Raw genomic sequence first — 25,519 nt, 5'->3', positions numbered from 1 at the left:
TTCACACACTGTACAACTATGAAAAAGGAGTGGATCCCTACTGTAGTGGTTCAAAAATGTTCTTGACACAAGAAATTTTAAAGGTTTCAAGACCAGGAGAAGACACAAATTAGGAAAGGCATCTGGTGCAAAATTGGTGGCAAAGGTAACATCTGTCTGTTGTGGTGACCCCTTGGAAAGTAAGGGAGCAGCTGAAAGCACCTACAGTTTATGGACTTTGATTTAGGTGGGGGGGGGGTGTCATGTGGGCACCCTGTGCTGCTGGGGTTGTGCCAGCTGGTATATTTCCTGGGCTTTGGGTTTGTTAGGGTTCCCTTAGCTCTTACTGTGCTATGGTTCCTTTTCTTTGCAATCCATACTGCTTGGGTGAGACCAGGATGCGTTGTGTGGCCTCGGGCACTGGTGGAGGCCTCCCTGCATGTTTTTGGCTCAGCACCTTATTATCCACTCTGTCCTGGTCTTCACTGTTGGTTGGGGCCACTTGGGGTTTCTGGGTTTGTGTGGGTTCTCGTCATCCCTCCGTGTGTTAGTGTTCAGGTTCCTTTGATTTGCGTGACCGTGGTGGTGGGAGCACGTGTTCTCAAGGTGTGAAACAGCCACATCTATACAAGATGATGGAAACTAATCCTGTAGCTCATGGCACATGTGACATTTGAGTTTGCTACCTGTTTCATCATTACATTTCATTACAGTAAAACAATAAAGGAAAAAAAGAGACTATCAGTTATTCAACAACAAAGTTCTAACACTGTGTTAGCAGCTAAAAGATTAAACTCAAACTCAGTGATTCAAATAACATAAAGTGTATTATTCAGAAGCAGAACTGTCTGCATGACAATTTTATTTTTGTTCAAGACAATACTTGAAAGCCAACTCTATTGCATGCATGACTTGCATCTCTAACAGTGTATTTCAAAACTGCAAACATGCATATTGAAAAAAAACAAAAAACATTTTGCAGTACATTAAGTTTAGTTCCTCAATTATTTTTATTCAGTTAATGTTTTTGTGACTAACATTAATACAAGCAAAACAATGTTCCTGGTAAATAATCAGCGACAAATGTGAACCCATAGACTTCATGTTACTAAACAAACACAATGCACTCTTTGTTATTTGCTGTATGGATTACATGCTTGCAGAGTATTAGGATAAAATGCTTATTATAACCTAATCTAGTGTATTTTATAGTCTTCTAGCCTTTGTTATATATTACACATCCATAAATATAATGTAATGTTTGGTTTTTAGAATATGATTCTTTGATTTACTTTATAAACAGTTTAACTGTCTATTGTCCTTCCTGTGCTTTTGGCTGTTGCTCTTCTTCTGCTTGAGTTGGTGGGACGCCCTCCAAGAAGGTACAGAAGTACTTTGCTGTATTTAAATGAGGTTTCCTTAACAGCAAGTAGCATTTTGGAAAGTAGTAGGCTGCCAGCAGTCCAAAGTTGCTTGCCAGGCTGAAATAAACATGGACAACTGACCTGTTCTTGTTATTATCTCTGTTGTTTTCTGTGTAGATTGGAATAAAGATCACCCAAATGACACAGTAGATCAGGGTGGAAAAGGTGATGTCTCTGGCTAGATTATACTGATGAAGAGGCTTCACTGCCATGAAGCTGCACATGAACGATGCAAGGGCCATTACACCATTGAAACCCTGCATTAAGGCAAATCCAATCAAAGGTGAAACAGGACACGAGAGGAATGATTCTACAAAGTCTATTGTCATATTTGCCACATATCCAGACAATGAAGGTCCTTCTTGAACAAACCAGCCACAGAGACCAGCCTGCACAGCGCAGCAGATCAGCACAAACAGCCAGCTCACAGGGCCTCTTAACAAATGCAGGTGAGAGGCAGCCATCTCTGGGAACTCTGTCACATAGAGTATCTGTTCGAAAAGAAAGGTTACCATTAGTCTTGTACTGTGTACTTCGGTTCCACAGTATATTATGCACGCTCCCACATAGGCAATAATTACACAAACGTTTGGGGTTGTGTCAAGTCACAGTTAGGTGGTTAGAAATTCATATTCTACAAAACTAAATAAGAAAGCAACTATATCAGTCATTACAAGGCTAGTTTTATAGACCTCAGAAGCTGCCATTTCGTGTTTTTACTTAAGTGCATTTGAAGTGATTTGTTGGCAGTATTTTTGAATACACTAAAGTTGTTAATTAGATTTTTTTAATGATGTTAATATAAATATAATTTGTACTTTGACGATTTTCATTTCTATACTATGCTTATCTTTTGAAAGTTCAAACCATTATCTTTATGTCTAACCAATTCTGTAGTTTCTGCACACTGCCAATGTGTGGCAGTGTTTCACAACTCTTTCCTCACCTGTAGTGAGATGGAAACTATAATGGAGAGGGTGAGCGTCTGGAAAAAGGAGGTGAAGGGCAGCTGAAGACGACACACCAGATCCCCTGGCGCCCCCAGGAAAGACAGCAGACTGAGACATGCTCCCATCAGGCCAAGCACAGCCACAAAACTCAAGGGACCCCCCGAGGCCGTTACCAGTGGGGTTCCACGGTGCATCAGGAACATGACACCCACTGCACCCAGACATACCAGCAGCAGCGTACCAACCAGCATCATTATCACAGCATCCTGGCTGTGCCACTCAAAAAACTTAAAGATGGGGTCAGTGCAGTTTGTGCTGCGATGCTGGGACCACTGACGGTTGGGACACTTAGTACACTGGGTGTCGTCTGTGAGTGAGAAAGCACAAAAAACACACACAGCTCCTCTGTTAATCAAGAGCATAGATAGGACTCATAGGAATGTAACTTAATGTGTTTAGTTGAATACTTCATTATTACTTCATTTAAGTACTTAATTTGAAGTACTTTTTATGTTATGCTACTTCTGTTTCTACTCCACTATTTATTTCTACTTCATACTAGGTCATTTATTTTATTTTAACTTATTATTTTACAGATAAATTACATTATACATTATAAGATCTGCCAGTTATTGAATCAGTAATATTTAGGTAAATAAAATAATCAACAGCTTCAGTGACCAAGTATCACAATCTATACGATTTCACATAACATGTATATAAAAATAACAGAAAATTGCTCACTCAACACAGCTTTGTGTTGGATAATATTACACAGCACAATTTATCATTTGATGGGAGACAGACCTGAACATCAGCCTGAAAACTGTGCCCAGTGGCATTTTATACTGAGTTTAATTTATGATTAAATATTCTGAGTTCCCAAGTTTTTGCCTTTGCGTGTTTTCCTGGCTATTCAATTATTCAATTATAATAGCATCACTCTGAAAACTTTAGCGGTGCTGGCAGGTAGAGGAACTCTCATTATGGTTATTTTTTAGGTTATACTAAATTAACCTGCAGGTTTATTTTATGAGAAATGCGTGAGAGTATCTATCTCTGACAAGAATTCAAATAACCAAGGTCCGATATGTGAGACAAGAATGAACAAATACACTACCATTTTTTGCCTGGTAAGTGCCAGCAAGATAGTCAATGCAGTCAAAACAGCAGGAATGGAAGCCTTTGACTCTGTGGACCTGACCTGTGTCACATTTTGCTGAACAGTTTGATGTAGGAACCTGCAAAAGTTGTGGTAAATAATTCAGGAATTCAAACTGGGTCATGATTTCACTAAATTGGTTGAAATACCTTTTACACAATTTTTTTTTTTAAAGTTACCTTGTTAGCTGACCAATTAAAGAGGGCCTCATTCAGGAACAGTTTCTCTTCGGTATAATTTCCCACAGTTTTAAAATTCACTTTCGATGGGTCTTTCCAGTCCCACTGAATGACATTGTAACCCATGTTTGGGTTGCCATTATCGTCAAACTCTATACGTGTGCCATTTATGTTAAGAGAAGTGTTCCTTAAAGTCTCCAACAGCTGCAAAATGATGATTTTTTTTAATGATTTGATTATTGTTGTTATTGATAAACTTGATTGCAAATTTTGTGCAGTCACCCATATACTAGAAAAAATAAAATAAATCACCTTCCAGGGATAGATTTTGCTTCCAGATCCCCACTTACAGGCAGTTGAATTGCACTCCAGCAGGTTATGCAGTGCCTGTGCTACACTGTAAACAGCAGCATACACACTGAAAGCTGACGTCTGCACTGCAGGTGCTTCCACTATGCTAATGTTGTCTAGTGACAATTTCCAGCATTGTGGGCAGCGATTGTTTGGATGATTAAGATTTGTAGTTGGAGTGGATGTCTTTGCCCGCTCTGCACTGAGTTTCTTGAAGAGCTCCATTGCATAATCACTGAACAAGCTGAGCGTGCCTATTTTGTCAAGGAATCCGACGACTGTTCCAATTGTTTCAATGTTGGGTAGAGAAGTCACTTGAGCATCGATGGTCCAACTTGTGCTGGCAATCCAAACAGCTGTTAAATTACTCCTGATAACCTGGAATAAATTAAATGATTAACTGGTGCTGAACAAATTCTGACCACTAATAGAAAATAATAAATTTCTTAGTTGCTTTAGATATCTGCTTCACCAACCTCTTTAAAAAAGATTTCACTTTGCTCTGGAAGAGTGAACACCACCACCACTCCAACTTTAGTCTCTTTTATATTGCCTATAATGGTTTTGACCATTGGCACAGGGTCAGTGTACACTGGAATCAGACCCTGATAGGCCACACAGATAGATGCGTTGTCTGCAAATTTGGTGAACATCTGCACACCTTGTTGTCCGTACTCCTCGGCACTGCCCACAATTGCCACCCAGTTCCAGCCAAATTTCTCTATTAGCTTTATTATGACATCCACTTGCCATTTGTCACTGGGCACCGTACGAAAGAATGACGGGTAGGAAACATCATCACTGAATTTGTCACTGGTGGCTCCATAGCTAATCTGGTGCAAGTATAAAAAAGTAAAAATTAGCGTTGTTTACCTGTACTCACTGTTGACATACTGGATAATACCTAATATATCATGGTAAAAATGTTAAATTAACTAAACAGGAAAGAATTAATTTTCTGTGATATAACCTGGCACAAATCCTTAGATCTACCTGTAAGAGTTACTTTTACATTTGAAATATTTATTGTCAGATCTTTGCATTAATAGAAACTATGCTTTAAATCTTAAGATGTATGTGTATTCAAACCTGTGGCATCAAAAAGAATCCCAGGAGTTTTCCAATGACTGACACCATTTCTGAGACATAAGGACCAATCACTGCAACTACGCTCGTCTCATAGTCGGTGTAATTACACTGCACAGGTAGTTCTTGGTTGAATTTTGCAGTGAGAAAAGACAGAGTGGGCTTTATAATGACTGATGCTTGTGTGCATGTGTCATAGATTTCATAACCTAACTTGATGCCAGGGAGGAGAGTCTGGTTTCCGTTGATTTCATCCACTGCGTATTTCATGGCTATAGCAAGTCCCAGTCCAAGATCATTTAAACTGTTCAGCCACAAGCAGAAAACGGTAGAAGTCATGGTAAGTTAGGGTTAGCGTACACTGTCATTTATACAGGGAGTGCAGAATTATTAGGCAAGTTGTATTTTTGAGGAATAATTTTATTATTGAACAACAACCATGTTCTCAATGAACCCAAAAAACTCATTAATATCAAAGCTGAATGTTTTTGGAAGTAGTTTTTAGTTTGTTTTTAGTTTTAGCTATTTTAGGGGGATATCTGTGTGTGCAGGTGACTATTACTGTGCATAATTATTAGGCAACTTAACAAAAAACAAATATATACCCATTTCAATTATTTATTTTTACCAGTGAAACCAATATAACATCTCCACATTCACAAATATACATTTCTGACATTCAAAAACAAAACAAAATCAAATCAGCGACCAATATAGCCACCTTTCTTTGCAAGGACACTCAAAAGCCTGCCATCCATGGATTCTGTCAGTGTTTTGATCTGTTCACCATCAACATTGCGTGCAGCAGCAACCACAGCCTCCCAGACACTGTTCAGAGAGGTGTACTGTTTTCCCTCCTTGTAAATCTCACATTTGATGATGGACCACAGGTTCTCAATGGGGTTCAGATCAGGTGAACAAGGTGGCCATGTCATTAGTTTTTCTTCTTTTATACCCTTTCTTGCCAGCCACGCTGTGGAGTACTTGGACGCATGTGATGGAGCATTGTCCTGCATGAAAATCATGTTTTTCTTGAAGGATGCAGACTTCTTCCTGTACCACTGCTTGAAGAAGGTGTCTTCCAGAAACTGGCAGTAGGACTGGGAGCTGAGCTTGACTCCATCCTCAACCCGAAAAGGCCCCACAAGCTCATCTTTGATGATACCAGCCCAAACAAGTACTCCACCTCCACCTTGCTGGCGTCTGAGTCGGACTGGAGCTCTCTGCCCTTTACCAATCCAGCCACGGGCCCATCCATCTGGCCCATCAAGACTCACTCTCATGTCATCAGTCCATAAAACCTTAGAAAAACCAGTCTTGAGATATTTCTTGGCCCAGTCTTGACGTTACAGCTTGTGTGTCTTGTTCAGTGGTGGTCGTCTTTCAGCCTTTCTTACCTTGGCCATGTCTCTGAGTATTGCACACCTTGTGCTTTTGGGCACTCCAGTGATGTTGCAGCTCTGAAATATGGCCAAACTGGTGGCAAGTGGCATCTTGGCAGCTGCACGCTTGACTTTTCTCAGTTCATGGGCAGTTATTTGGCGCCTTGGTTTTTCCACACGCTTCTTGCGACCCTGTTGACTATTTTGAATGAAATGCTTGATTGTTCGATGATCACGCTTCAGAAGCTTTGCAATTATGAGACTGCTGCATCCCTCTGCAAGATATCTCACTATTTTTGACTTTTCTGAGCCTGTCAAGTCCTTCTTTTGACCCATTTTGCCAAAGGAAAGGCCGTTGCCTAATAATTATGCACACCTGATATAGGGTGTTGATGTCATTAGACCACACCCCTTCTCATTACAGAGATGCACATCACCTAATATGCTTAATTGGTAGTAGGCTTTCGAGCCTATACAGCTTGGAGTAAGACAACATGCATGAAGAGGATGATGTGGACAAAATACTCATTTGCCTAATAATTCTGCACTCCCTGTATATGTGATGAATTTTTCTTAACCATCCTTACCTTTCACAGCTTATCTGGTTTGGCTCTGTTATGTCACTGAGGCTGCTGGTGACATCGTTAATGGGAAAGAGCCCTCCGAGCATAATGTCCCCAGACAAACTGAAGAGGTTGGTAGAAATGTTGTTGACCCATTCAGGCAAACTCTCACTGCAGCGCAGTGTAAAGAAACAGCACAAAACCAGCAGAGTGAAACGTGAAGCCATGATCCCAATAAGTGTTAGACTGAAGGCACAGTACTGACATTACTGTATTTTCTTGTCAGAGCATCATGACAGATGGTTTTATGCAAATTCACCCATAAGTCCATATGCCCTCCCTTGCCTGTCTGACCAAACCTGACAGTTTAGGAAGAGCAAATTGCAAATAAAAACAAATACATGTGTAGTATGACCTGATATGAATCTTTTCATACAATCTTTTTAGAAATTTTTTTTTTGATGATGTTAAAAAGACTCTAATGATTTTCACACGGTTAAGATATTGCATTTAATTGTCACGCTCCTAGATGAAAAGACTCACCATAGAGACACTATGTTATTACTCTATGTTAGCGTGTATGCTGCATCAGCGGTGTTCATCTTTCATGACATTTTCATTACATTTGTTTGTGGTTTGGAATTTGTCTTTTTTTCTTTGTGGATTTTTCCTTTTTTTTGGTGTATCAGTCTTTCATGAGATGAGCACACACAGTAAACCCCTGTGTGTGTCAACTTACTGAGATGTTATCACAGCAACACCTTGCATGTCCAATGTTATGTTAAGTTGGTTACTTTTGGTCATTTACGTGAAAATATATAGTGACAAACCCAAGAGGCCACAAAAACTACTCACATGTTTAAAGTTTGTGTGATGTTGAACATTACATTATTATCTGTTTTTGTTCATTTTTTAAAAAAATTTTTACCTCACTGTTGGCTTTGCATGTGTATTTGCATGTAATGTTGCACAAAGCAGGTTCATGCAAAGGTTATTTAAATAAACCTACAGCAGACATATAAGTAAGCTCTTTTAAATGTTCATTTAAAAATATCCTGTACAAACTTTGAAGGTTTTGTTCATAATTCAGTTGCCTTTAAAAAAATATTACAGGTCCAGTTTATCTGTATTTTAAAAATATTTGGTAACATATTTTTAAAAAACATATGGCCATTCCTGTTTTAACGTGCATGTATCCCATAAAAGATCTGTAACTTCTATGAACTACACTCTGAAATGGTGCAAATGTGTAAAGAGACATTTTGCAAGCTTGAGTAAAAGTTTTACACACCACATATTTTCAGTTGATAATTGGCTGACTGGTATTTGTACCAACAAACAGCATAAAAACTTACAATGCACTTGATTTGCATCCTTGAGTTTCTACAGAAAGGAGGTGTGGATTCACATGAAGCCAAAGTGAACTGACAGGCTAAGTGTTGTTTTCTTTAGAGTGCATGTTATTTGGTAAAACTGGAATCAATATTAAGACACTGAGCTAAAAACAAGCCCAACTAAGTCATTATATTATTAACTAATCAACATTAATAAATAAATAAACTTGGCTTGCTTCAAGTTTATTTTCTTTCCTGGAGTTATTAACACAAGGCCTTGAATTGTTCTCAAATGTGTTCATGGACCACAAACAGTTTAGGTTAGGCTAAAGTAAGCCAGACCTGTTAAACCCTTCCATAATAATCAGCTTTAAGAAAGCATTTCCTGTCCTTTCTCTTTCTTGTAGTGTAAACGAGTAGCAGTACTGTGAAAAAGCCATCCCTCTTTTCATTATGTTGAAATAGGTGCAGTGACTTGTTAAAAATTTGCAAACATAAACATAAATACAGGATATAAGGCAAAAGCACAGTTTGTATTCTTCATAGAGGATGAGTTATTCAAAGCTCTTCTTTGAATATTAGCATTGCATTTTTTCCATCCTGTAAAGATACCACACTCCTTCAATAATGTTGAGGTCCAGGATATTGGAAGGTCAATCCATAACTGATATTGTGCATTTTCCATCCAGTATTTGGGATCATTGTCATGCTGAAAAGTGAAGCTGTTGGCAATGGAACGAGAGGACTAAAAATCTGATTGTGCTTTGTTGTGTTTATAATTCCATCTATTTTGACAAGCTCTTGTACCTCTCCGGACAATCTCTGATGACGATTTGAAATAAAATTTTCAAATTTGGACTCATCACTCTATGAGACCTGTTTCCACTGAAACAGTGGAACAGACACTGTTCATCTACTATAGAAACTTTTTTTTCTTGCCACGTATTAACAGAAGTAGCCAAGGACCTGAAGATACAATTTAAAATTGGCTCTTTTATAGCTTATCTTGTGGACTTGTGGACACAAAACTGGTTAAAAAAAGATCCCTCTGAAAATGGTCAGGTTCAAGGACCGGACTGAAAACGAGTGAGGCAGCAAATTTACAAAGAAAATTTTGAAAGGCCTTCAGAAAACCTGGAGAACTATTGTTTAAGACCATTTAAAACATTATGAGAAACTCTGGCTCCCTGGAAGCAAAATATAAAGCAATGAGTTGTGCTTGAGACTTTTGGACAGCTCTGTATTTTGTAAAATGATTACTTTTAATGAACCATCTATTTAAGTTTACTGGCTGATAATGAAAAGTCTGTTTTAATATTTCTGCGGTATTTCACAATCAACAAATCTGCTGTTGTTCTGGGTGCTTTTATATTGCACACATCAAAGCCCAAAACCTTCACATATAGTTAGTTTGAATTCTATCTGATTTGAGCAATTTGTTTTGAAAATCTTAATAGAAATTTTGAGTTTCTCTTCTATTTTTACACCTTGTGAAGTGATCATTGTGTCAGATTTAACCCTGTGGTTGTCTGATTCAGGCCTGTAGACTGTGTGTTTGCTGTTAGCCTTTTTTTCTCTTCTATATAGGGCTGCTCAATTAATCGAATTTTAATCACGATTACGATCTGGGCTTTCAACGATCATTAAAAATGACTGAGCCGATTATTAGCCCCTCCCTCGTGCTTTACTCTCGCGCTGCTCCGTGTGGCAAATCGAGCGCACCTCTCTGCATTTCGAACAGGTGTCACAACAATTAAGAGGACCCAAGGGAAGCTCGGAAAGCTAAGCATAAGTTATTTGGAGAGGAGAGTGACTGCCGTTGGTTGAAAAGAGAGGTAAAAAAAAAAAAAAAACAACTTCTGTGGTGTGGAAACATTATGGGTTCGTGGAGTCAGACGTGGATCAAGTAGACATAGTGTGTAAACTTTGCTACAGTGTCGTAGCTGCACCACAGAGCAACACTGCAAAGTTCACGAAACATAGATGTTTACATTTTTCATTTATTTTTTATATTGCAAACATTTGCACTGTTATCAGTATTTGCACACTATTTTATATTATTTTTTAAAGTCATTATTCAATACATTGTTATTGTTAACCCTTTAAATCCCTGTAGAACCAGAAACGCGTAAGCTAGCGCAATAATTTGTTTTGGGGAGGAGTTGTACTTACATCTTATGCCATCAGCTTGTCCTCGGTCACGGTTTCCTTCCACGTAAAGCTTTACAAAAATTGCATAAAAAGCACTTGCAGGAAAAAAAACATAATATTCCAGAAACAGGCGTTGCCGATCTGATCAGCTGTTCGTAACACTTCCCACAATGAAAAAGAGGTCAATGCGAACTACCGCATGTCCACCATTTCCTGTCTGAAACCGGAAGTGACGTCATTTTCGCGGAAAATGTATTTTTTTTTACTTGTAGGCCTTAAAAGCCTATACTGGTCATGTTTACTTTTCTGAATAGTTTCTGGGATGCTTAGAACTCGAATTGCACTGCTGGAAATAGTTTATTTTGATGCACATGCTGTTTTCTTTGCAAATTTGCATCATAGGATTGTTTTTTGTTTTTCCTCCAGTACATAAAAAATGCTATATCTCCAAAATAAAACTATGAAGACACTCAAAATAAATTTCCTGTTGTTGTAAACTATTTTTTGCAACTTTTTTGTATTTAAAGTTTTGAGGGATAAACCTCTTCAATTCAATTCAATTTTTTTATATTTATTGCACTTTTTGTAATTAATGTAATTACTATGGACTTAATGCATACATATTATTAAATAGGGGTGCAACGATACTCGTATTGATATTGAACCATTCGATACAGTGCTTTCGGTTCGGTACGCATATGTATCGAACAATACAAAATTTGTAATTTATTTTATCAACTGGCACGGTGGTTAGCACTGTTGCCGCACAGCAAGAAGGTCCTGAGTTCAATTCCAACATCAGGCCGGGGTCTTTCTGTGTGGAGTTTGGATGTTCTCCCCGTGTTTGCGTGGGTTCTCTCCGGGTACTCCGGCTTCCTCCCACCATCCAAAGACATGCAGCTTGTGGGGATAGGTTAATTGGATAATCCAAATTGCCACTAGGTGTGAATGTGCGAATGAATGTGAGTGCGAATGGTTGTCTGTCCCTGTGTGTTGGCCCTGCGACAGACTGACGACCTGTCCAGGGTGTACCCTGCCTCTCGCCCTATGACAGCTGGGATGGGCTCCAGCGCCCCCCGCGACCCTGAAAAGGATAAGCGGAAGCGAATGGATGGATGGATGGATGGATGGATTTTATCAACTTTCCTTCTGACGATGCTGTCTGTGTTGAGTGCTCAGTGAATCTGCGTTCGACTACTCTACGTTCGACTACTACACTGTCGAGCGCAGATCCACTGAGCGTTCAACACAGACAGCATTGTCAGAAGGAAGAGCGCAGGGCAAGCTAGCGAGACAGAAGTTAAGCTCTCATTGCAACATGGCAAATTGAACCTCCCCCACCATCATTCAGATCTGGCGTTTGGAATTATTTTGCTTTTCATGTGACGTATGACCCTGAAGGTAAGCGCGTCATGGACTAAAGTAAAACAGTATGTTGGATGTGCCACGCAATGCTCAATTACATGGGTGGAAACTAGTGTGTTAGCGCAGTTAGCTCGTTAACGTGTTGGCCGTCTAGCCCCACGCACAGGGCGATCAGGGGTAGCTCATTAACGGAGATTTGCCGTGTTGTGGCGTTAACGTCATTTCAACGGGCTCCTACCTCAAAGCACACTGTGTTCTGTTGATCTTATGTGCTGCACAATAATGTTTAACATTTAGTATTTACTGTCATATTCCCATATATCATTGTGATGTTGTTTATTCTATTACTCTTGTTCTCTTCTGCTTGCTTTCTTTTTTCTTTCTCAGCAGGTGATCCAGGTGATTGATATATGCATTTTTTTTTTCTCTGCCCGTTCTGTTGGTTTTTGTCTTTTGCCCTTCTCCCCCGTCCCTCTTCTCAGCTGTTTCTCTTTCCCTCTTTCTTTCTCCCCTTCTTTCCCCCAGTCAAGTCTGTCCCGTATTCAGTAAGTGAAAATAAAATAAACAATAAAAGGTGAATCAAATGGACCATTACGGCAAGGCTGGGATGGTCAGTTTGGTAAAGTAAATCCGTTGGGCATCTTTCTTTGCCTTTAGACAACAATTCTGAGGGCAAAAGAGCCAAACGGGACAGGCCAAAAAAAACAAAAACAAAAAAAAACCAAAAAAAAAAAACCGTCATTTCAACGAGATTAACGCTGACAGCACTAGTGGGAACACAACGAATATGACTGCACATTTACGCTGACATCATCCTAGTGCAAAGACAAGTGGAAGCAGACAAAAACAACAAGCATGCATGCTACAAACTTTACCCGAGTCATTTAGACAGCCGTTAGCACATGATTTTCCTTATGGGGACCTGATATGTTTAATATTGTGGCGAGCTCAGACAACAAGGAGACGGAGGTGTCGTTTGGTCTTGCTTCCCATGAGCTAGCCAGGGAGCACAGCCGTTTATTGACATCTGGAAAAATAAATGTCAATGCTTTTGCATTCTTTCGGAAATGTAGCTGGGTAATTATGTCATTGGCATCGGTGAGCCACTGTCAATATGTGACATATTGAAATCGCGTTTGAATTTGCGCTTGTTTTTTGCTTTCACTTTGCAAATGTCCAGGTGCCTTCTTTTGGCGCACCGGCCGGTCACAACCGGCGGGGAAAAGTCACTCGGGTCAGAACATGGGGTGCCACCATCATCCCACTTCTGACACCAATGTGGCGAGCTCAGACAAGGAGTAGTCGGAGGTGTCGTTTGGTCTTGCTTCCCGTGAGCTAGCCAGGGAGCACAGCCGTTTATTGAAATCGCGTTTGAATTTGCGCTTGTTTTTTGCTTTCACTTTGCAATCGCGCGAACTGTGTATAGAGAGCGACAGCACTGATTGGTGAGTGATGATAATTTACGCACCAATTCCTCTGACATCGTCTTATCAATCGTTAGCTTACTATGCAAACATGACAAGTGAAATCTCCCGCAGCAAGCTTAAACATATGAGAGGTTGATCGCGCAGAGAATCGCTGACCCTTGTGTGTGTGTGTGTGTGTGTGTGTGTGTGTGTGTGTGTGTGTGTAAAAGCAGCAGGATATATATTTTAGTTCTGCTGAGCCAAATAAGACAGGTCAGGGTGAAGAAGTGACAGCCAAAGAAAAGCTTACCACAAAACAGAAAAGTTATGACAAATCAGACTATAAGGCAAAAATAAAGTGCAGCTTTATGGTTTCATGGACAAAAGAATTTCTGTGGCTGCAATATGACGAGCTATATAACCGGGGCTGCACATAAGTGGTCCGCAGGTGCGCATTCGCTGTCAAAAAAAACCAAAAAAACGCGCACAAGATATGAAGTTGCAACGCGTGTTTGCATACATAAGATTTTCTGGAGGAGGACAGACATTTGTTTAGAACTCTTAAAGATGTCGAAGAAGCTCCTTTAAGCAATTACTTTGGTGTTCCTCCACCTCCAAAGAAATGTCAGAAGGAGTCCGAACCACAAAAGAAGCGCGTATTCTCGGAAAAGTGGTTGCAGGGGGTGAGCTGGCTTCAAACAAATGATGAACGCACAGAGATGTGGTGCGGAATGTGCCGTGAAAATCCCACTCTAGCGGACAAAAACAGTGCTTTTTATATGGACGCAAACGCGCGTTGCAACTTCTTATCTGGTGCGTCTGGTGTGTCTTTTATTTTGACAGCGAATGCGCACATGCGGACCACTTATGTGCACCCGTGTAAATAACATAATGTTCTGCCGGGTGTGTTGTTGGTTTTCTCTCGATTTCTGAGTCGACAAGCGCCTTTGTTACTGGGACCAGTCATTTTAAGAAAGGCCCCCATTAGAACCCATGAGAAATGCAAGAAACGCATTATTGCTCAGTCTGCAATATCTTTCCCAGAACAAACACCAATTGCAAATAACATACTAAAAATAAACCTGAAAAATCTGTTTAGAACAGCGTACTATGTTGCAAAGAGTGAACTACCACTGGCAAAATTTAGCCGTCTTTGCAAACTTCAAAAAGCAAATGGCCTAGATCTTGGTTCCACTTGTCTCTCACCCGTGACTTCAGTGGAAATTTCAGGATCTGACACAGACTGATTCATGTCCTACACAGTTCTTACAAGTTCATAGAAATTTCTGTTCAATTAGAACCAAGTATTTGAGTTGATGATTGTAATTTTTATACAATGTTGTAATTTGTTTTTCAACAATTTTTTGATTAATGTTTTGTTTCCTTTACAATATTATACTTTAATGTATAATATTGTAAAGGAAACAAAACATCAATCAAAAAATTGCTCTCTTTTTTATTCGGGCTACTTACATTTATTTTGGGCTACCAAAAACTGAAGAGTCCCTGCCCGAAGGGCTACCAGGGATTTTGAAATTTTGAGAGCCCTGAGATATATTTATTTTTTTAATTACTTTTGTTTCAGCAACATTAAATTTAAAAGCTGTACTTTTGAGTTAAAATATATATTTATAATTTTAATAAATGACAAATTAAAAAGGCATGAACATTTTTTTTGTATCGAAAAAATATCGAACCGTGACACCAAAGTACCGAACCGAACCTGAATTTTGTGTATCGTTGCACCCCTATTATTAAAATATGGGCTATAACAGTTGTATTGATGTATAGCAACTTGAAATGCTCCCAAAAATGGCACTACAACATGTAAAAAAAAATATATATATATATATATATATATATATATAAGCTCTGGCGGACTTGGTTCTATGGTAGGTCTTAAAGGGTTAAATAAATATCGTCAAATAATCGAGATCTCAATTTCAGTGAAAATAATCGTGATTATCATTTTTGCCATAATCGCGCAGCCCTACTTCTATATACCAAACAAATATTTACTCATGTAATCGTTTGCCCTTTCAAATATCTTAAAATAACCAATTGTTCAATTGCTGTTTGTTATGGGTTTGGTCACAAAAGTCCTGAAGTATTTTTAACAGGAAAATATTCCAACATCCTTTTTATCTTATTTTAATGTTAACCCCCTTCTGTATTCTCAACTATCTTTTTTACATTGCCATAAAGTCTGTACTATAAACAAGGAAGCATTTGAGAATGTGAGAGAAGGCAAAAATGAAAGGGAAACAGATTTGTAGTATAATACTATAAGGAAGAGTTTCGTTTTTTCTCTTTGATGTCTGCATATTCACTTTATGAAAAAATCCTCAAGAGAAGCAGTGGAGGAAGTGGTTTCCAATTTGCCCTACTACTAAAACCATTTTTCAAAATCACATTCCCATTTGATTAGACACTAAACAGGGCACAGAAAGCCACATCAGAATCAGAATCAGAATCAGAATACTTTATTGATCCCTGGGGGAAATTATTATTTTTTTGTTACAGTGCTCCATTTTAAACCAACATTAAGACAAGACAGACAATACGCTAACTAAGAATAGTACAATATATACATATATACAGTGGGGCAAAAAAGTATTTAGTCAGCCACCGATTGTGCAAGTTCCCCCACCTAAAATGATGACAGAGGTCAGTAATTTGCACCAGAGGTACACTTCAACTGTGAGAGACAGAATGTGAAAAAAAAAATCCATGAATTCACATGGTAGGATTTGTAAAGGATGTATTCGTAAATTAGGGTGGAAAATAAGTATTTGGTCACCTCAAACAAGGAAAATCTCTGGCTCTCACAGACCTGTAACGTCTTCTGTAAGAAGCTTTTCTGTCCCCCACTCGTTACCTGTATGAATGGCACCTGTTTGAACTCATCATCTGTATAAAAGACACCTGTCCACAGCCTCAAACAGTCAGACTCCAAACTTCGCCATGGCCAAGACCAAAGAGCTTTCGAAGGACACCAGGAAAAGTATTGTAGACCTGCACCAGACTGGGAAGAGTGAATCTACAATAGGCAAGCAGCTTGGTGTGAAAAAATCAACTGTGGGAGCAATCATCAGAAAATGGAAGACATACAAGACCACTGATAATCTCCCTCGATCTGGGACTCCACGCAAGATCTCATCCCGTGGGGTCAAAATGATCATGAGAACGGTGAGCAAAGATCCCAGAACCACACGGGGGGACCTGGTGAATGACCTGCAGAGAGCTGGGACCAAAGTAACAAAGGTCACCATCAGTAACACACTACAACGGCAGGGAATCAAATCCCGCAGTGCCAGACGTGTTCCGCTGCTGAAGCCAGTGCATGTCCAGGCCCGTCTGAAGTTTGCCAGAGAGCACATGGATGATACAGCAGAGGATTGGGAGAATGTCATGTGGTCAGATGAAACCAAAGTAGAACTTTTTGGTATAAACTCAACTCGTCGTGTTTGGAGGAAGAAGAATACTGAGTTGCATCCCAAGAACACCATACCTACTGTGAAGCATGGGGGTGGAAACATCATGCTATGGGGCTGTTTTTCTGCCAAGGGGACAGGACGACTGATCCGTGTTAAGGACAGAATGAATGGGGCCATGTATCGTGAGATTTTAAGCCAAAATCTCCTTCCATCAGTGAGAACTTTGAAGATGAAACGAGGCTGGGTCTTCCAACATGACAATGATCCAAAACACACCGCCCGGGCAACAAAGGAGTGGCTCCGTAAGAAGCATTTGAAAGTCCTGGAGTGGCCTAGCCAGTCTCCAGACCTCAACCCCATAGAAAATCTGTGGCGGGAGTTGAAAGTCCGTGTTGCTCGGCGACAGCCCCAAAACATCACTGCTCTCGAGAAGATCTGCATGGAGGAATGGGCCAAAATACCAGCTACTGTGTGTGCAAACCTGGTAAAGACCTATAGTAAACGTTTGACCTCTGTTATTGCCAACAAAGGTTATGTTACAAAGTATTGAGTTGTATTTTTGTTATTGACCAAATACTTATTTTCCACCCTGATTTACGAATAAATTCTTTACAAATCCTACCATGTGGATTCATGGATTTTTTTTTCACATTCTGTCTCTCACAGTTGAAGTGTACCTCTGGTGCAAATTACTGACCTCTGTCATCATTTTAGGTGGGGGAACTTGCACAATCGGTGGCTGACTAAATACTTTTTTTGCCCCACTGTATACATACATACATACATACATACATAAGTCACTTATAAATAAATAGTTGGAAAAGAAACATGTGTAGCTGTAGCAGCAAACAGTGTGTTAAGTGGATGCGTTGTACAGGGAGATGGCCACAGGCAGGAATGATTTCCTGTGTCGTTCAGTGGTGCTTTTCGGTAATCTCAGTCTCTCACTGAACGAGCTCCTGTGACTGACCAACATGTCATGGAATGGGTGGGAGGTGTTATCCAACATTGTCTTTATCTTGGACAGCATCCGCCTCTCCGACACCACCTTGAGGGAGTCCAGCTCCATCCCCACAACATTGCTGGCCTTACGGATCAGTTTATTAAGTCTGTTGGCATCTGCGACAGATGCCAACAGACACATAGAGACACTGCAATAATATTTCAAATTGAATAAGGTGAAATTTGGTTTTTGGCCACTTATAGAAAACTGTAGTAATTTTGCTCTGCAGGATAACACATTAAGGATTTCTTCAGCATTACAAACTGAAACATTTACAGCCCACTGCTTAGGTTCTTGCATTATATGCAGATCAAACGTCACCATTTTTTGTTGTGTACACTTATCTTTTGACCTGAACAGGCCTGATTTGAAGACGTTTCAGTTACAGGAAGTCATTGTTCAAGAACATAAAGGAGGAGTTTTGCTGCCTATCTTGTTTGTCATCTTGACGTAAGAAGAGCAATGATGAAATGTTTTCTTTAGTGCAGCCTGTCTGCGCCTGTCTGCTAACCTTCACTCTTTTAACACAAGCTGGCATTCAAACTTTTATCCTTCCTGCGAATCGTCAGGATCACTTTATTTGCAGAAACATTTAAAGATGCTTACATGTCTCTGACTGGATCTTGTGTGAGGGCGGGTTCAGTGTTTCTGCAAGAAGCGCATGCAGATTAACATCTTGTTTATGTTTGAGCAGCTTTCTTCCTCAAGCATAAATTCGTTGTGTTTTGTAGCTAAGGAAAACCTTTACTGTTGATGTGGGCCAACATCACACGTATGCAAACTGTTCCCTGTTTTATGTCAAGCACAGTACTAAGTGAGTGGGGAAAAGGAAAAAGAATACATAAAAGTCTAACAGCAACAAGGCTTCAGGAGCAGTGCCTCAATCTCATGACTTTCAGTTGTTTTTACTTGCTAATGGTTCTTCTGTGTTTATAAGAAACAATGTTCTTGTGACAAAGTAGGAACAAACTTTCTCTATGGCCAGATGCCACTAGAGGTCTGCACTGTCTCTCTAAAGATCTGCGTGATGCTAAACACTCTATACAAATATATATATGTAAATATAAAAACTATAAAGTGTGTCTTCTTGTATGCATCTCGTTTTGTGTCTGCTACACCTGAATTTACATAGCTCAGCCACTAGATGTCAGATGTGTGTATTCTACTGGCTTTACCACACACACTCACAAAGTCTGCCTTGTCAGGTGGACAGAGATCTGACACTGTCTAATAAATAGAGGACAGTTATGCATTAAAAAAAAAGAAAAGTCTAAGTTGATCAAATTCAGATTAAGATGCATCGCTTTGTTGGCCATGAAGTCTAGAAGGTGTCAGCAGCTGTGTGGGCAGCAGGTACACTGTGTAGCAAGCTGCTGTTTGAACAACTGATAACAGATGGGAGTCAACCTGTTTAAATGTTGAATCTAAGAAGAAAAGTGTTTTGTCCTGGAAGTCTGACGCTACATTTCCTGTTTGTCTGTACATTTCCACGGGTGCACTGCAAAGAAGGGAACATTCTTGGACAACACTTCTGAGAAACAATCTATAAGGTGTTCTTTGCATCAGGGGAACACCATGTACATGCTGATGTGAAAAAATAGATACTTCTGAACACATTTTCTGCCCTTGTGCCAGCATTAATGCACTGTGGTTGGCAGTGATAATGTGCCAATAGTGCCATTGTGTCTGTCCCAAGTGACTGTGACTGTTGCAAAACACTGTCTGAGCTGCACTCCCTCTCATAGTGAAAGTCAGGAAAACGACTTGCTCTCCCTTGCTTCCTTTGTCCCTCCTTCCCTCGCTGTTCCCCCTCCTCTTTGCCTGCAGAGTGGCCGGATCAGCCTCACTCTCTAATCTTCATTGCTGGCTTGAGAAACACTGGGCCCGTTGTTGACATGTTGGCCTCATACCCCACAGGGGCTGACAAATTATTAGCCAGCCTCTCTGTGCAGAGTGAGGACAACCAGCTAGCCAGGGAGTCTGTGCAGCCGGGCAGCAGAATACTAAACTGTAACAGTGGACATGAGAGCTGTCCTGATCACTGATAGTAGAAGATACCTGGGGCAATGATGAGCCGCCGCCTGTTGTATGACTGCAGGGGCAATTGGTCAGGACTGAACCATATGTGGTGTCGCAATCCAAACACGCACATGCAGTGCTTTTACCTCACCTTGAAGAGTTAAATAAAGGATTCATCCTCCCCCATGTCAGCAGTAAAACTTGTTCTTCTTCGTGTCTTTAGGCTGTGTGTAAGCGTCTGCGTGCGTGTGCACCTTGTTGTGTTGCAACCTCTATTTGTACATAGATCCACATGTGCAGTGATACAGTATATAAACAAAGAAACATATTCGTGTGTATTGTTTTATTACATTTACAACCAGTTGACGGCAAGATTTGCCTAGTTAAGTATTATGCAAATACTTAATACTTCAAAAGCTACCACACTGTTCTGTGGAGGTTTATCATCTAGGTACAGCCTACAGGAGTAGCTTCATAAAAATCAAGAAAAACTACACACAATTTAACTCAGTTCTTAGAATTGGGTTAGCCCTGTCCAAATTCAGAGTGCAAACAGCGGAACAACAGTGTTTGCACTCTAAACTTACTTACCTTCAGGTCAAGGCAAAAAGGTCTTTTCATGCTTGGTGCGGAAAACTATTTCCAATAAGGCACAATAGCGTTTGGGTGCATTTCTGGATCATGACTGATTTACGACAGCCTGTGGGGCTGAAGCAGTTTATGAGTTTGTTGAATTATAAGAGTACACAGAAAAATTGTTACATCACATGTTAGGAGCTTGTAGTGAGTTACGAAATGAAAAAAGGCATTGCCAAACAGCTGATTTGAATATCCGACACACAAAAAATGCGTTTCTATTTTATGTGTTGGGAATACTGTGAAGGGCAGAAAGTCAAAGAGACATCACCTGAACAACTGTTCGGTTATCTATCTGTTTGTCCACATGTACGATGTTGTCACAGCTGTGCAAACTCTGGGGACATTATGGACCAAAGCAATGAAGAACAGTACAGCTTGTCTGACCTGTGCTGTACAAACAATTCCAGATCTGCACACAGCTACAGCTGGCCATGTGGGCATATTGCATTTTTACATTTTTACTCTGTGGGCTGTGTTTGGTTGAGAAATATCTTTCTTTTTTCTTCTTCACACATCACACTCTGTTGTACATCATAATGTTTCACTTTACGAATTTCAAATAAACATTCAAAATCAGAAGGCGCTTCATTATCTGATTTGATGTGTGTCATGTTTCACTGTGTGTGCCTAAGTTTATGCGTGTGTGTGTGTCTCTCTGTGGTGTCACGTTACACTCCAAAGCTAACTGATAGGTCTAATCTGTCATCCTACAGTCTGTGACTCATTTGATGAGTTATCTGTAATCTTTCTGTTCCCCTCCTGTGGTTTTAACCTGCTGGAACTGGTGATATGAGCTATTTCCTCCAGTAAAATAAAAGCAGAAGGACATTCAAAGAGCAAAGGAACATCAAGGCCCTACGTTGCAATGTCAAGGAAAGTGGTCTAGATCTGTCCCAGAATGTAATAGCTTTTTTTTACTGCCCATATCCCATAGCTCCAATAAAATTTGCTTTGCTAGTTTTTATATCATGCTGACAAACGGGCAGCCTGCCTCATGTCACTCTCAGGACGGCTGTTCAATACTGAAAATGGTTTGTGGTGGAATGATTTTTGGAGTGGGGATAAAAGTGTCCAAATATATTAAAGTGATCTTTTTATCAATGCCATGACAATTTGAAAACAATATGAACACATGAAAGGATGAATTACCACATGAATGTAAATACCTCTTCCTTTATAGAGCATTATAGCAAGCTTTCAGCTCTTTGTCAGCTCTTTGTCTAGCTGTCTAGCTGTGTCGTTGTTTTGAAAGGCACATGTATTCCTAGAAAAAACCAGTAACCCCTGTGTTCACTACCTGCTTGACAACAAATCGCAACCAGGATTAGTTCTAGCTGGTGAACATAATGGCACAATTACTTGCTAAAATAGCAGATATGCTGCAGAAATTGGTTGATTCTGAGAATGGGCGTTATATAGATTGAACTTTAGTCCATCAGGAGGGCAGCTTTTTGTTCATTGCTGCTCCACAAATTTAAAAAACAAGATAAAAGGTGTAGCCTCCATGATGTAAAACTGATTATTCTTGAGCAAATTAAACTAGAGTACATCTGCGATAATCAAATACAGGTTCTAATCTTTCCTAAGAGGAATCAGTGGCAAGAATCAAGAGACGGTCCATGCAGGAGGCACGGCCACTCACAACAATGACAGTGTTTTCATATGATGGAATCTCATAAAGGTTTAGACTCCCCTTCATTCATTCGAGCCTCATTTCAAGTGAAGTAGCCTGTTTGTGAGCAGCTGGAAAAACATCCGACGAGTAGGCGGCTGTATCTGTACACTAAGAAATTGGGATGAAACACTCGGAAGTTAGAATCAGGGCGTACGCAGGTACTATGGAATTTTACCAGATCAAACTTATGTAAGAGGCTCATCTAGCAGAGGATACCAGTCATTCACTGAGTCAGACAGAGAACGAAAAAGAAAGGAGAGCGGTAGCCGAGGCATTAACAGAAGGTAATGGTGTCAGACAGCAGTACTCAAATGCAGAAGGCAAATGGTGTTTATGGGAAGATAAATGAGGGGGAATGAAAGCTCGGGATGTCTGGTGCCTGAGGCTCTGTCTTGACTGCATGAGTCCTGTTGCTCTTAAGTCCTCTAATTCAGTTCTCTCCCTGTCATTGTTGAACCTTTTCACTCTGCATTTCCATCCGACGTGTGAGTCACGCACCAAGGTTGTCAGTCATCAGATGATTTGATGTGGCTTTATTAAAAAGAGGTGCGTCTGTCCCTCTGACTCAATAATTGCTTCCTTCTGAAGACAGACAGAGATCAGCATCTGCTGCGAGGAAGGCAGAGGAGGAGGAGGCGGAAGGGGTGAGAAGGGGGGCTGCTTGTTTTAGAAACATACCAGCTGCCACAGTCTGACCCTCTGGGTGTCTGTCTTCCTCAGCACAGGTTAGGGGCTGCCTTATGCAACCACACCACATGCCCACTCATGTCCAGGGACTCCTGCTCTGTCTCCACTCATGCTTCTCAACACACTGAGGCATGATGACATGAGTCACTGAGCTTGTGCTTTTTATTGTAGTTTGCTGCTAAAAAACCCTCAGTTTTCATTCTTAAAACAGTGAAATAAAGTGATAATGCTATACACCTGAAGGAATTAGAGTGGGAAAATGTATGTTCTTCCACTGATTTCAGTGGTTTTCTGAGAATACCGCAAAATAAATTAAATTAGATAAATTCAAAAAAACGACATCTGAGTTTTGTCATTTCTTTACAGGACATGAAAGAACAGCATCTGTATTTGAACTGAAACGTGGGCTGCGAGTTAGGTGCTGACTAGTAGGTAGTGTTAACCTGGGAAACTGTTTAGCAAGAGCAACCTCCACCATCACTCCAAAATTTTCCAGCCATCACTGATGAGCATGAAGGCTTTAATTCAGTATTTTCAGCTGCTCATTAAGGCAGCCTGACATTGTATCAATATTTATATTCCTTTTAGCGCAGACAGCCCAAGGGAGGGCATGTGTATGAGAGGAAAGAATGAGAAAGAACAGATTAAGAAGAATAAGAATCTAGAAATGGGTCAGATTGGGGATAAAGTTCAGGTGGTAGATTTACTCTGTCAGAGAGATTAGTCTATTATGAGGGCCAGTTGTATTACTTTGACCACTAAGCTGAGTTTTTTCCACACTCTGGGACCAGGCTGCAAATAGCACCCTGACATGAAGTCACATTTATGTTGGCAAATCTCAGGAAATTGGATAGCAAACAGAACTCATTCAGTGGAAACAGAGTTTGGATTCAGAATAGGTGTGTCCACCTTTAAGCACTGCTGTAACAATATTAATTACTGTCACTTTATTGGATCTGTTCCCTTTTATTAAGTCTGTCTAAAAATAATACTCGCCTTCTTCTTTAAAATATACACAATGAAAAAATAATGCCACTGTAATTGTTCCTGCTCACTGGCCGTGCAAAGGGATGTCTTCACTAGAAGTGACATTGGAGTTTTGAATGTAATGTCCCTCATTGAAAGAGACAGGGTACCATAGCTCAGCTCTTGTTTTGTGCAAAAATGCATTCTGCTGTTTTGCTAAAGCTAAAATCAGCTCCCGGATGTCCGAGTTAGTCTAAATAAGTTAATATCTTAAAAGATGTAGAGTCATTTGAGTCTGAAATAGTGTTACCAAAAAAAAAAAAAAAAACACTCTGTAAGATACCCATGAGGATCCTTTTGTGCTGCACAGAATGAGGACAATAGAGCTTTTAAAGTGTCATTAATAAGGAGGGAGGTTTTGTTATTCCTGTTAGAGTAGAAATAATGACAATAAGTTTCTTTCTTTTGTTTGCTTTTTTTTGTTTTTTTTTAACCCTATTAAGTCCCAGTGCTCTCTCCATTGAATGAGCGTGAATACAAGGTTGTCTCTGATTGAACTTTCAGTTTCTGTTGCTCATCCTTTTCAAAGCTTTTTGGCTTTTCTGACAAGTCGACTCCTTTTCTTTGCCAGGTAGAGTTTACATAGTTACTCTGGCTTGTTTTTGTCTATTTCTGCTATGGCAGAAAGCTCTAGATACTGGGTAAACTGGTGCACAGAAGTACATAATGAAAGTAAAGTTATACAGGCAACCAATCCAGACGCAACTGGTGTTGCTATTTCTGAGCCACTACATTATTAACATTTCATCTTGATATTTAAAGGAAAAATCTTGTTCTGTTAAGATGAGAAGAAGGCATTTTATGTTTGTGCTGTTTAAGACTGAACTGTAAGACTGAACCTTCTTCTTAAAGCTACCCTTGCCTTGCCCTCCTCTCTCAAATACAAACTTGGCATATTGTTAAATAATCGGTATCACTTCATCTGTGTCGTGGGAGTAAAATTGGAAACACGTATGGTGAGGTCTTGGAAACTCCTCTTAGAAATAACAAACTAGTTTGTGTTTGAAGGACCTCTTTGCTACAGGTTACAGCCCAGGCTGCTGCACAAAATTCTTGCACGACAAACTACAAACCAAAAAAAGTACGACGGTTTGCAAACCATGAGAAAGAGTGCTGCCGTGCTATGCTCAGTGAACAACACTATTGATGCAAGTCTGTTTCAAAATCATGGTTTAAAAAAAACACACACACCTGACATGTGTTACTTACTCTGTGTAGCCTGTATTTTATTTGGATAGATGACTTAGTTTGTGCTCTTAAGACACGGCTTTTGCGTCACTCTGGTGAACTTACAGGAAAATCCACATTGCATTACTCCAGGCAAGTGACAATACCAGTCATCACCATTATCATGCACTGGCAATAGCTGTCTAAATGAGAAACTAGCACTGTGATACACAGATGGGCTCCGGGTTGTACTGAAGCCCCTGGACTCTGTTTAAACTCTCCCAGCCTAAAGTAGGTATAATGTACTGTAGGTCTTCAGAGAGACCTTTATGTCTTCTGTTTATCTTATCTGAAGACCTGATTTAACCTCTCTGACTCTCTAATTGGATTCAACTTTAATCTGTGGCTGTTATCCACAACCATAGTAAGTGCAAACCCCCACAAGAGAGATCACTCACATCCCTAGCCTGGTCTAAATCTGTCAGCATGTAAACACAGACGCTCCAGCTGCAGACCCTCCGACTGTCTCCAGTG

General features: G+C 40.0%; 1 protein-coding gene across 1 annotated transcript; it reads right to left on the bottom strand.

Moving 5' to 3' along the window:
* Nucleotides 1-1,291: 1,291 nt before the first annotated feature.
* On the bottom strand, nt 1,292-7,303 carry LOC146632363 (taste receptor type 1 member 3-like). Its single transcript, XM_085354312.1, has 8 exons — nt 7,101-7,303; nt 5,135-5,435; nt 4,522-4,878; nt 4,007-4,423; nt 3,695-3,898; nt 3,474-3,594; nt 2,350-2,720; nt 1,292-1,894 (listed from the first exon to the last, which is right to left on the bottom strand). Exons 1-8 carry the CDS (start codon nt 7,301-7,303, stop codon nt 1,292-1,294), a joined length of 2,577 nt encoding a protein of 858 aa, XP_085210438.1.
* Nucleotides 7,304-25,519: the final 18,216 nt, after the last annotated feature.

Source organism: Diplotaxodon limnothrissa, linkage group LG5, assembly GCF_057381915.1.
Source record: "Diplotaxodon limnothrissa isolate DT_005_m linkage group LG5, D_limnothrissa_male_GT1.1, whole genome shotgun sequence".
In the NCBI taxonomy this organism is placed as follows: Eukaryota; Metazoa; Chordata; class Actinopteri; order Cichliformes; family Cichlidae; genus Diplotaxodon; species Diplotaxodon limnothrissa.
The sequence above is the reverse complement of the archived record's forward strand: the minus strand, read 5'-3'. Positions and strand labels throughout refer to the sequence as shown.